This window comes from Hemicordylus capensis, chromosome 3, assembly GCF_027244095.1.
Source record: "Hemicordylus capensis ecotype Gifberg chromosome 3, rHemCap1.1.pri, whole genome shotgun sequence".
NCBI classification, from domain to species: Eukaryota; Metazoa; Chordata; class Lepidosauria; order Squamata; family Cordylidae; genus Hemicordylus; species Hemicordylus capensis.
In genome coordinates this window covers 97,329,505-97,342,150 of record NC_069659.1, presented here as the reverse complement: position 1 = coordinate 97,342,150, position 12,646 = coordinate 97,329,505, and the positions used below count along the sequence as shown (strand labels likewise).

The 12,646-nt window shown below is 45.8% G+C and overlaps 1 protein-coding gene across 2 annotated transcripts in view; it reads left to right on the top strand.

The window, feature by feature from the left end:
* The window catches only part of ICOSLG (inducible T cell costimulator ligand), a 37,692-nt gene extending 28,153 nt beyond the window's left edge, over positions 1 to 9,539 (top strand). For both annotated transcript variants that reach the window (XM_053304603.1, XM_053304602.1), the window contains exons 6-7: positions 4,043 to 4,078; positions 6,275 to 9,539. In XM_053304603.1, coding sequence (XP_053160578.1) covers positions 4,043 to 4,078; positions 6,275 to 6,300 — 62 coding nt within the window. In that variant the 3' untranslated portion in view covers positions 6,301 to 9,539. The remainder of the gene's footprint in view (positions 1 to 4,042; positions 4,079 to 6,274) is intronic.
* Positions 9,540 to 12,646: the final 3,107 nt, after the last annotated feature.

Genomic DNA, 12,646 nt, shown 5'->3' with positions numbered 1-12,646 from the left:
AGATAGTTATAGCAGCAATAGCATAGTATATTATACTCAGTGCTGAGAAAGGAAAACCACCAAAGAAAATCTACTTCCCTCCTCTCCTGATGTATCCTCTTCAAGAGAAGCATAAGGGCTTTCTCTGCCTCCCAGTCCCTTTGAATACATTTTGAAATTCCCTCCTTCTGTGTTCTTCCTCCCTTTCCCTAACCAATGAGGGGACAGTTGCACATAACATTTAATTTGTATGATAACAAGCCAACCAAGAAGCAAGGAGATTGCAAGTCAGTGCCAGAAACCAATCAGCAAGGGGAAAGCAGGCCTCCAAAATGGTGCTTGAAACGTTGAAATGTTTTGATTTGTTTTGAGCTTGAAACAGGCCCTTTATTTGAAGGGTGTTTTGTTTCGAGTTTGAAACACTCAAAACGGCCCATTTTGAGTCGAAATGTTTCAACGTCAAAACATTTTGCACATTCCTGATATCTACTAGCAGGGAAGCCAAAGATAGACCTGCACCCTCCTGCTGCTCTCTGCTGTCATACTTTTAAAAAAATCAGTCAGCCCACATGAAGCATGAGGAGAGGTACAAGAGGCAGCATTCAAATCACTGGAAAGTAAAGTCTGTCAAATGCAAGAGGGATTCAGTGGGAGGGAAGCTGGCCTCACTCCAAGTGAGGAAACAGTGTTTTAAGGTGGATTTGTATGCATGCTAAGCTTCGTGGAGCTTTCCATTTGTTCATTCATTCATGGCTTGGGAGACTGAAGGGATACTACAGTGACCCATACAGAAGATGCCCACATATTCAGCAGCTATGAAAGGGGAAACAGACATAGGACGAGACCTGGGGAAGGCTATCGGATCACCTAGAGCGATGCATAGAAGATGGCATATTGCATTTTTGTAGTCCACATAAGCTGGATACTCAAAACTTGGAGAGCTTTCAGAGTCCTACTTCTATGCAAGAATTCTGCCACAATCTTAATCCCTGTCTCCTCTCATCCTGGCTAGTGCTAGCAGCTGGAACATGTAGAACTTTTTTAAAAAATAAAAAAATCTGTTACAACTGGGAGCCAGAGAAAAAACATGAACTATAGTAGCTGAGCTTTGCCAACATATACTCCTCCTAAGTAACTGTCAGGCAGGAAGCCAGGTGCATAAAAGGCAACAACCAGCTGCCTGTTTATCCTCCGAATCATAAAAATTGCTGCTGGCTAGAAATGTGCTAGGCTTCCTACTGTAAAAGTATATGATGGGATAAGAGCCACTTTACTTACAATTCAGTGGCATACAGAAGGATAATGGATCATAAGCATGACCTTGTTTCTTAAAGTATGAAGACATCTTAGTCCTCTAGCTAGACATAGAGAGAGAGAAAAGGCCACTATCCGGTAGGAGTATGATGCTACTAGAGTGCACTATGGGTCTGCTTAAAAGTTGTTTCAGAAAACTTGTGAATGTATCCTTAATAGAATCTGAGGCAGGAAGCAAACTATATGTCATCCCCAGTCATGCTTTTGCTTTGCGGCAGCTGTGAAATTTCAGATATCTAAAAGGGATGACCAAAAATGTCACTTGAGAAATTCAGGCCTGGATCACTCTCAGCATTATGCATGCAGCTTGATGTTGTTTATACTCTGTTTGGGTTTATTTGTAGAGAAAGAACATCTGCTGGATATAAAATTTAATCTGTAGCTTAACATATGTCTGTACTTTGTGTTTTTAAACAAATTAATATTATTGCTTAAGTCCAGTGGTTAATCAGCCAATCACATTGGCCATATCAACTACTGAAAAGGAAAGGTTGTGCCATCGAGTCAGTGTCGACTCCTGGTGACCACAGAGCCATGTGGTTTTCTTGGTAGAATACAGGCAAATTATGGTAGAATATGGTAGGAATGTATGGTAGAATACAATGGCCAATTATCATTGCCACCTCCTGCACAGTATGAAATGATGCCTTTCAGCATCTTCCTATATTGCTGCTGCCCAATATAGGAGTTTTCCATATTCTGGGAAACATCCCAGCGGGGATTCAAACCAACAGCCTCCTGCTCTCTAGGCAGGTTGCTTTCCTGCTGCGCCATTAGGTGGCTTATATCAACTACTAGGCATATTCAAAACAGTGGGACAACCACAATGTAAGCATCAGTGAATAAGGGGCAGAATAAAACCCACACCCACATGACACTTTATTAATCATGGAGGCCATCTAGGACATGTTGATCCACACAGTCCAATACATATTTGCTAAGAGCTGCAAAGACAGTGAGGCTGTTCACATAACCAAAAGCTGGGTAGGACAAGTATCCTACCCAAGTTTGGAAGCTGTGTGCACTCCCCGTCTCCAGTTGTGTGGGAGCAAACAAGGTATGAGGAGGGAGAAGTGATTGTGTGGGAGACAGGAGCTGGGTAGGACAGCGTCATCCTACCCAGCATTTGACCAAGATAGGAGGAAAAGCTGTCCTATGCAGCTTCTGCCCCCCACACAATCACTCCCCACCACTACCTAGTTGGTTGCTCCCACACAACCGAAAATTGAGAGTGTGCACAGCTCTCAACCCTGCATAGGACACTTGTTCTACCCAGTTTTTGGTTGTGTCAACAACCGCAGTAAGTCAAGACCCTTGCTTTTTGTAGACTGCTTGCTTGCTTTACTCTCTCTAAAAGTCCCCTTCCATCTATGTGGGTTATTCTCCTTGTGCACTTTTATATAACCCTAACAAAGAGAGAATTCTAATGCATAGAACAATCATAAATTTATAATGGTTTTCTCCAGCTAGGTTAGCTCTAATCTAGTATATATTTATCAGAGCTATCTCCACAGAAGAGATTGTGTTGCAGAACTTCCAGCAGTAATGTGTTAAGAAGTCACTGAGGCTGTTCTCACAACCAGGTGGATGGACGGGAACCTACCTCCTACCCCCACCCCCAATGATTCTTTGTCCTCTCGGGGTGTGCCACTGAGCACCCACACGATCCTCTGTGCAGTGCAGATAGCTGCAGGCCGGGACTTGTTTTCCTGGTCTCTGGGAATCCTTCAGTGCACCATGCATTGGGGGATTCCCTCAGGAGTCAGGTGCTCTGGGGCTCTGTGCAGCCCAAGCATGCACACAATCCTGGTGCCGGGGTTAAGGGCCTGCTCACACCAACCCTGTCTAAAGGTCAAGGTTAAAGGCTCAGAGCTAAAGGCCAAGTATACACACGACCCCGGCGCCGGGATCAAGGGCTCACGAGCATGCCCTTAACCCTGGCCAAAGGCCGAGGTTAACCCGTGAGGGCAACATCGGGATTTGTGTGCGGTGCACATAGGCAGCCAAACTCAGCCTGGGCTGCCCTTGCCTGGGTTTAGCTGCTCATGTGCATAGCTTTACTGTTCAGTATTTCATACACCTAGATATAGGCCAGGATTCCAAGAACCCTGTCAGGATAAAAGGGCATCTCTGTGCACACACAGAGGGCATACCCATTTTTGTTCCTGACTGCAGCAGCCCCAATGATCCTTTGTCTTCTGCATAAGACTACATAAGATGCTAAACCAGGGGGCCCCTGACCCTTAAGAATGGCTTTTGAGGGGCATAGAGAACTTTTATGAGGCGGGGGGGGGATTTTACATCAAAGTTCCTGGTTTAAATACAGGACCTACCTGTCAGTCTTTTGGATGCCAGCCCTGGGTTGCATTCCTGAACACAGGACTCCAGGAAGCTAATGCTGCTGAAGTAAATAGAATTTAAGTAGCCGTTGTGTAGGATTGTTGCCCAAATCCCTTATCTCTGAGTAACATGGATGTAGTCCCCCACTCGGATTTTGTGCATAGCAAAATAAGTCCGCTGTGTTCCTAGAACTCAGCCACTTCTCTGTAATTCCATGCTGGGAGATTCTATTGAGTTTATCCTCTCTTCATTACTTTGCCTCTTCCAGCTGGTGAGTGCAGCTGAATAACCAATTTATTTGTGTTCTGAAGCCCTAAATGTCATCTAGCAAAAGTTAAAAGGAGTATTTTATTGCATTATAGTACTCATTATGACACGGTACATCTTAAATTCTATTTTCCTTTAACAGATGTCTGTCAAAATGAAGCAGCAGCAAATTGCAATGGTAAGTAGAAAATATTCACCATCCAATAACATGTTTTTCTTGAGGAAATGTTTACTTGAGACCTCCAAACTGAAAATTTGTCATAGGTACACAATTTTTCATAGGTACATAGTTGGTCCAAATCTCTGAGCATATTGTGACTCTTTAAAATAGTAGTACAGTCAGCCCCTGCCAACCACGGTTTTACCAACTGTGGTTTTGCATATATGCAAATAGGAAATTGTGACCGGTCTTGCCAACCGCAACCCAAGTATCCATGGTTAGCGAGGGGTTTTTTTAGTGATTCAGCGATTTTGGGAGGTTCAGAGGTTCGATCTGCTCATTCCTCTTGGTGACCTTTGGTGACCCTTGCTGACCTTACGGTCCCTTGACAATTAAAAATGCCTTTGAGTGATTTTGGAGGGTTCAAAAGATGTCCAGAGGTTTGATCTGCACATTCTTCTTTGTGACTCTTGGCACTATTACATGATTTTTTGTGATTTTTTAGCATTTGTGGTGTATTTTTCCCCTTTTATTTTTATGACTTTTTGTGGTCGTGGTTCCCCTAACCCCCCGTTCCCCATAGACTTTAATGCCTCGCCAACCACGAATTTGCCAATGGGGAGGTTTTGCCAAAATAGAGCCCTGGTGGTTGACGAGAGATGACTGTAATTAAGAAATTGCCAGTCTTGGTCAGATACTGCATTGCACAGCAGGTGGGGAAAGAGGTGTACAAAAATAAAGGGAATAGAGCAAGAAGAATCAACTTCCTCATCCCCACTGGGAATTTTAAAGACATAATGCAAATCTCAGGTTGTGACCTGGCATCTCTATGTCTGTCTGCACCTAAAATAGTTGTTGATACAGAAACTTCCATAATTACGTCCTATAGTATGGTGGCTTCTTGAATGAATCTAAGCAAAGTTCCTTGAGCAGAGTTGGCTAGAATGGGGCACCTAACATGTCATTTTGATTGTGTGCCATGATTTGGTGTCTCACTCCAAATCCCATGCCGTCATCCCTCGCCAACCACAGGTTTCCCAATCACGGATTTGAGTAGCCACGACTGGGAAATTGTGACCGGTCTCACCAACCACGACCTGAGTATCTGTGGTCTGGTGAGTCCCCGCCCCCATTTGGGGTTTTTTGTGACTTTAGGGGGTCGGGGGTCATTTTCGGGGGTCCCCTTCACTCACTCATTCACTCTTAGAGATTTGGGGGGATTTCCCCCTAATTTTTACTGTATTTTGCAGTCCTTTTGTGGCCCCTATTCCCCTAACCCCTATTCCCCTAACCGCGAATTTGCCAACTGAGAGGTTTTCCTGGAACGGAACCCTTGCGGTTGGTGAGGGCTGACTGTACTTTCCTTCACCTTCTGTGATATTTAAGAGTTTGGGAAATTCATACCTGATGTGCATGCCACCCCCCTACAGAAAATGGGCAGCTCAGAAGCTTAACTACCATTCATTACACCTAAACAAATTTTTAGCTTCTTAGCTTATCTAAATGTCCATAAGCAGAATTTAAGTATATCTATGTCTGTCAATATTACCTTCCTCTGTTTTTAAGATACCGCAATATGAATGCTGTATTGGTGATAAAGTTTTGAACCTGCATATGAATGCTGCAGATGATAAAGTTTTAGACAAGGGCAAGAGACCCACTATCCAAGTCCACATGCAGAATTGGTTCAATTAGCCTCTATCCCAAAATTGTTTTGATTCTGTCTCGCTAAATGAATATCGGTGATGGTGCAGTGTAGTAGTTAGAGAATTGGGCTGGGAGCAAGGAGATGCAGGCTCAGTCCCAGTCAGCCATGAAACTCACTGGATGACCTTAGGCCAGTCACTGAAGCTCTTCTCACGACTGGTGAGAAGAGCTTCTTCTGGGTCTGCGGGGAGAGCGAGCTTAGACCACTCTCATGCCCTGCATGAGTGCACAGGGCATCCAGGAGAGGCCCCCAAGCCCAGGAGGCTGCTTGCAGCCTCGCGGTTGGGGTCTACTTGTGTGTCATGGGAATAGCCTCACTGTCTCACAGCTTATACATTCTCACTGGGTTATTTTAAGGGTAAAGTAAAGTGGTGGGAGCAGAACCATGTATGGTGCCTGGAGTTCCTTGGAGAAAGATTGAGATAGAAACGTAATAAATAAATACATATTAAGTAGTCTTCTCTTGTCTGTTTATAAGTGAAAGCTTTTAAACTTTTTTTTTTAAAGCTCCTGCTGAAATTGTACGTTTCTAGAGGTCTTGACTGCCGAAGAGAGATTGAGAGAGACCTTGAAGGAAACAGAGTGGCATCCCTTTGAACAGCGGTGCTTGTGTGTGGGTTTTCTGCAGCAGAGCATGGACTGAAGCAAACCATTTACATGTGACCTTATGGATTGCCATTCTGGTAGTGAAAAAAATAGTTGCAGCCAGTGCTGTTTAGAAGAAGAAAAAAGATGACACTAGAGAATCAATCCTCTGAAAGAAAACTAGAAGTGCCTTTTCTAGGCTCAGCCTAGGACTGACACCATAAGGAAAGTTGAGCCATCTGAGGGCTGCTTCCAGTCAGAACTTCTCAGTATGGAAGGAAAATATCTTCCATACAAACAAAGACTGTCACAGATGCTGAGGTGGGACTCCCTTGGTGGGAAGAGCCCTCTCTCAGGCAAATGGATGTTGGCAGCCTACTGTGAATCCCTTACAGACAAGGATTCAACCCCTCCTCCACACCTCCTCTGGCTCTGGTAGGAGTCATGACAGGAGGCATTTATCTCTCCTTGTCTTGTATTTAGGCCTTTGGCCTAGTGATGCTGGAGTGGGGCAAGAAGAAGAAGCCCCAAGATGGACACACGGATCCCGGCACCTCCAGTTGGAGGCTTCTCTCAGGTCTAAAGCCTTTCAGAAAAAAGTACTTCACACAAAACATTATTAATTTATAGAAGTCACTGCCACCAGATGTGGTGATGCACACTAACTAGCTGAGATGGCTTTAAAAGGGAATTGGGCAGCTTCTAAGTCTGGGGAGAGTTGATGGGAAGGAAGGAATATGGAAATCACTCCATCAGCAAATAGTGAAATATGGGTAATTGGGGGGTTTTCTCGATCCATGAGTTCCAGGATTCATTTGCTAAACAATATATGCAGTTATGCTGGCCTTGGGCTGAAATAAACAATACACTTACAATATATGCAGTGCTTGGCCAGCCCGGTATTGGAAGAGGGCCATTTTAAGCTGGTAGATATTTAGATCTTTATAGCATTTGATGTCTTCCTTGATGAGGATCTTGCCTCAGCAACTATTTCTGAAGTTTCCTTTATACCACCTCTTTGCCTTTCAATCTCACTGCCACCAATTATTCTTAAAATTCCCTGGATAAAAAGGGATAGGCATTAGGTGCAGGAAAGAACCAATCAAAGAGACAAAGTGTATTTTAAGCTAAAAGTATTGTGTTGTATTATGTAAATTTGCCTCTTAGTTCTATACAGAAGTATATACAGAATAGAGGTGATGTGCTTATTAAAAATATTTAGAGGCACAGTTCCAAACAAACTGTGGCTGCAGTGACTCTCCCTGATTATACTACATTGCCAATTTCCTTGAAAGGAAATTTAGATTTTAACCGGGTCCTCTGTCCCCCTGCCAGCCAAGGTGCCCAGCAAAGCCTTCCTCTGCCTAGTCTACCTGACTGCAAGTGATTGCTGCTGCAGACATACCTGTCATACCTGTTCCACCTCAGTCCCAGACCATGGAAAGCTACTGTGATTCCAGCTTCTCTCTTCTCCCTTGCCTTGCCTCGCAGTCTTTTTCTTCTAGCCTTCTCCTCAGCCTCGATCTTTCTTGACTATCTCCATTTAAGGAACTTTTCCAGCTGAACTTACTTAACTACTAGTCTTAAGTAGCCTTAACTGTCTTTTTCACTCTAAGGCTCCATCAGCAATACAACCACTATCAGCACTTTCTAGCTGCTGTACTTCTCCTGCCTTGAAACCTACCTAGCTGGTTCTGCCAAGCAACAGCAACATATGTCACCAAGAGAAGCCTTAACCATGGGCCTCACAACTTTGGCCCTTTTATTGCTGAGCAATAAAACAGCAGAAGTGTTCTTATCAAGTTTACTCTGACACATGGCCTTTTTTTCTTCAGAATCCTTTTAAAGGGGACTGACTCTCCACCTAGCATTTGACTAAATTAGTTTCATCCTCATAAATTAGGACTGGAGTTCGTGGGTGCTCATTCTTCATTTCAAATAATTTCATGGAGTTGCCATAAGTGTTGTTAGAATATCTTTACTTTGGTCTTCATTCATCAATTTTCAGCATTCTGAGCCAAAATCTGTTAGTGTCCACCACCACCCCTCCCCCAGACATCTGTGATGATTGGCTTGGTCTTGAGACACACACTTTAAAGCTCAGAATAAATTACAGTCTTGTGAAATGTTCCAACTAGATTTGTATTCATTTCTTTTACATCCACCAGAGCTCCATTGATGATGATGATGATGATGATGTTGTTACAAATGTTGACTGTCTCACAAGTCAGTCCTAGACGTCAATGATTACTTACTTGAACACTTTCCCCAGTAAGCATGCTTGAGAATCCTATATAATAAAGCCCTTGCGTGTGCGCCCGTGTCTCTGGTGTCTGCGTCCGTGTCTCCCTCAGCTGATCTGGGCATGCGCCGAGCGCATGCCCAGAACACGCCAAGGGAGACACGACCGCAGGCACCAGGCGGCCATGTTGGCCAGTTGGTCGCCTGGCCATGGGGAGGCCAGAGGCGGCACCCGCGGGATCGGCTGGGCTGCGGGGAGGGCAGAGGCGGCAGCGGCGGGACCGGCCCTGCCGCAGGGAAAGCCGAGGCAGCGACGGCGGGTCCGGCCCGGCCGCGGGGAGGGGAGAAACGGCGGCGGCAGGTCCGGCCCAACCGCAGGAAAGGGAAAGGCGACGGCGGCGGTATCAGACCGGCCGCGGGGAGGGGAACTGCGGCAGCAGCGGGACCGGACCGGCCGCAGGAAAGGGAGAGGCAGCGGCGGCGGCGGGTCCGGCCCAGCAGCAGGAAAGGAAGAGACGGCTGCGACGGGACCGGACCCGACCCGGAAGGCAGAGAAACGGCGGCGGCAGGACCGGCCTACTAGCGCCTGTTATTTTAACGGGCTTAAAAATACTAATGCATTATAAAAGTGTTGTTCCTTCCTTGCAGTCTTCAGTTATTGTGTATATTCCTGTCCTGTAAATAAGCAATATTTGAACTGAAAACTTTTGTGAAGCAAATACCTTATCTGTTTTCAAGTTAAACCTGTGGGAAACAATTCAGTGTTACAAAATTGAGTGTTTGGGGGTTTTGTTTTATTTTTAGTAAGCTGCCATTGTCTGTTCTTGACTAAATGATCAACCTGTAAGATGTGAATACTTCTGCCATAAGAATGCCATTGATTTTTATTCTCGTCAATTCTTCCCAGACTAATTATGCTCTATAATTAAACATAATTATGAATGTTTCTAAATAGAATTTGATCTGTGCCCACAGAAAGTGACTTATTATTTATTACATTTATAAACCGCCCCACACAAAGGATCTGGGCTGTGTACAACAAATTTAAAACACACACCATTTAAAACACAGTGCTAAACAATATAAAAACAATTTAAAAACCATTTAAAACCATTTAAAACTAATTAAAATACTTTAAAAAACAATTTACAAACCTTGGAAGGCCAGGCCAGACAAGTAAGTTTTTAGGGCTCTCATAAAGTCCAACAGTGAGCTTAAACTGCGGATATCTGACTTAGTGTTTGTGTCACTAAGCTCATAGTTCTAGCAGACTTGGAGGCAGTTCCCATGATCAGTGGGAGCTGCCTGGGGAGGGTTAGTGGGGAGAGCGGGCTTAGCCGAAGCGGCCGCCCACACAACAGCTGGCTGTGTTGCAGAGGCTGGGAGGCCGTGTGGCCCCTGGAAGCTCCAGCATGCCCTGCGCAAGTGCTCAGGGCATGCTGGAGAGACCCCTAAGCCAGGAGGCTGCTTTTAAGCCTCCCGGTCAGGGGTCTACTCGTGAGTTGCCGTGGTGCGGAGCCGCGCCACAACAACACACGATTCAAAAAAACGGGTTTGCGGAGCACTCGCTCCGCAAACCTGGTTTTAGGGCAGGGGTAGTTTAGCAGGTTACTTGCTGAAGAACCACCAGGCTCGCAGCCGAGCCCGGTGGTTTTCATGATGGGAGAAAATCGGGCTAGCCTCCACTAGCCCGATTTTCTCCCATCATGTGAATTGCCTCTTGGAGTTGGTGTGAATGTTGATCAGATGCAGGCCTTACAGAAGCAGAAGCAGCAGCAGAAGCATTGGGATTTTCTGACTCCCCAGTTCTTTTGTAGCCTACAAAGCAGGACTCCAGGATCTCTAGTGATGACCTTTGGAATTCATGCTCAACTTTTCCCTTTTGCTGTATTGGAAAAGGCGGGGCTTGTAGATCTTGCCCCCAGTGAGCTCCATCAACTCTGGCATTCATGTAGCACTTGTTGACTCACTCCTAGCAAGATCCATGAGCCAAGCATTCACCTAGTGTATCAGAAATAGAAAATCAAGGCACAAGTAGATCCTATCTCTGAGAACATCTAATTTTCCCCTTCCAGCTATGTATTAAGAACATTTGCATATAATTAACTAATCAAAAATATTTCCCTTTTACTTACCAAAAGGCATGAGAAAATAGTTTTCTTCCCCATAGGGCTTTGCAGTCGAATGAGAAACAAAAGGGATATACCAGCAACAGCCACTGGAACAATATGATGCTAAGCTGAATAGGGACAGTCACACTCCACCTGCTAAATATAAGAAAGCCACCCCTTTAAAAGGTCTCTACCCCAGGTTTGTACAACATAAGGCCCAAGGGTCAGATCCAACCCATGGGGCATTTTTGCTGGCCCTCCAAGTAGGACGATCCTGCAGCAACAGCAGGAGCTATGGAGAGCTCCTCCTGCTCTGCCCTACTGATGAGCAGCAGAGGCTCAATTCAGTTGGCCACTTGAGACCAGATGCGCCTCACCCCTGGGCCAGAGCCCATTGACACAATCCTTTCCTCTCCTCTTTTCCTCTGACTCCCACCCTCTGCCCCCTCACTTTCATTTATGTTTTTAATAATTAATTGTAATGTAGTACTTAATGTTGATGAAGGTTGACTTCAGACCTCACACACACCAAGTCACGGCTGGTTCCGGCCCACTGGGGCATTTGAGTTGGTGTTTGCGCTTACTACCCAGTAAGCAGGGACAAACACTTCCCTGGATAAGTGCTCTGCTGCCTATAGAGGGGCCTACTGTGGCTGTTACAAACCTGCATCTGCAGAGGAAGTCTATCCGACCCTCCCTTCTTGCAACGTGCAGAGCAGCCCCGCCACAGCAAGATTTATGAGTTTCATGTCAATCTGGAAGCTGTACATAATTCCAGAGGTGCAGGCACATGATGAGTCCTTAGTTTGCACATTGCACCACAGACACACAAAGAACGGTTCATTGGCTGGCTCAGACTGGTGTTGTCAAAACCAGACTAAGTAGCTTAGCAGAGACAATGTATTCCTCTAAATGTATTTTTGTTCCCCATTTTAATAAGTCAAGATTAATTCCAGCTTTCCCGTGTTTTGAGCTGATATGTTTATGCTGTAAAGTGTTTTCCAGACAGCATAAATGTTTTCATTGAAACATGTTTATCTGCCCCCGCCCTCCTGCTCCATTTGGGCCAATGGAGTCGTGGAGTGTGTGTGACGTGACAACCGTTAAATATATATTTATATAATTTCTCGGCTGCCTTGTGCTAATCCGCCAGCAGGAGAAAGTACCATTCCAAAAACCTTTTGTTGTTGCATCATTTGCACAAGTGATTCCAGGAATGTATTTTTTAAATTATTTCTTAAATGGGGGAGCAAAAGGGAATCCTGTGGTGAGCCTGGAAAGGGGGAAGAGAGGAACTGGCGCGCCCAGGTGGGCACTCTCTTCTATCGTGGTGGCAGCAGCCAGCAGCCCCTCAGCTTCCCCACTGCGGCTGCTGGGGGCAGTTGTAGAAGCAGCAGCAGCCGCCGCCTCCACCACTCCCCCTCAGTTGGTGCCCCAGGCAGAGCCTCACTAGGGCTGGGGAGCCTCGTGGCGGCAGTGGGGTGCCTTTCTCTTCTCCATCGCCCTCGCTGCTTCCCTCCTGCCAGGCCTTCTCCTGAGGAGGGAGGAGGGAGGCAGCACACCATCTGAGTAAGGAAGAAATAGGAGGGGAGGCAAGTGCTCCTGTGGTGAGGGCCGTGGGATTGCACAGAAGTAAACGAATCAGCATTCAGTTCAATGGGCTTCCTTTTAAGTAAGTGACTGTTCTCGCTCCCTGCCCTTTGCCTTGTAGTAAACAAGTGGGATTGCACAGAAGTAAATGATCTAGTTCAATGGGCTTCCTCTTCAGTAAAAAGGAGGAACGGGTGAACAGAAGGACGATGAGTGGGGCCTTCCGTCACCCTGCCAAGCCTGTGGGGGAGGCCAAGCAGGAGAGGGCAGCTGAGTAAGGGGGGCCTCTGTCGCCCCACCAAGTCTCTTCCCACCAAGGGAAGGCTGAGTGAGGGGGTGGGAAGGCTGAGTG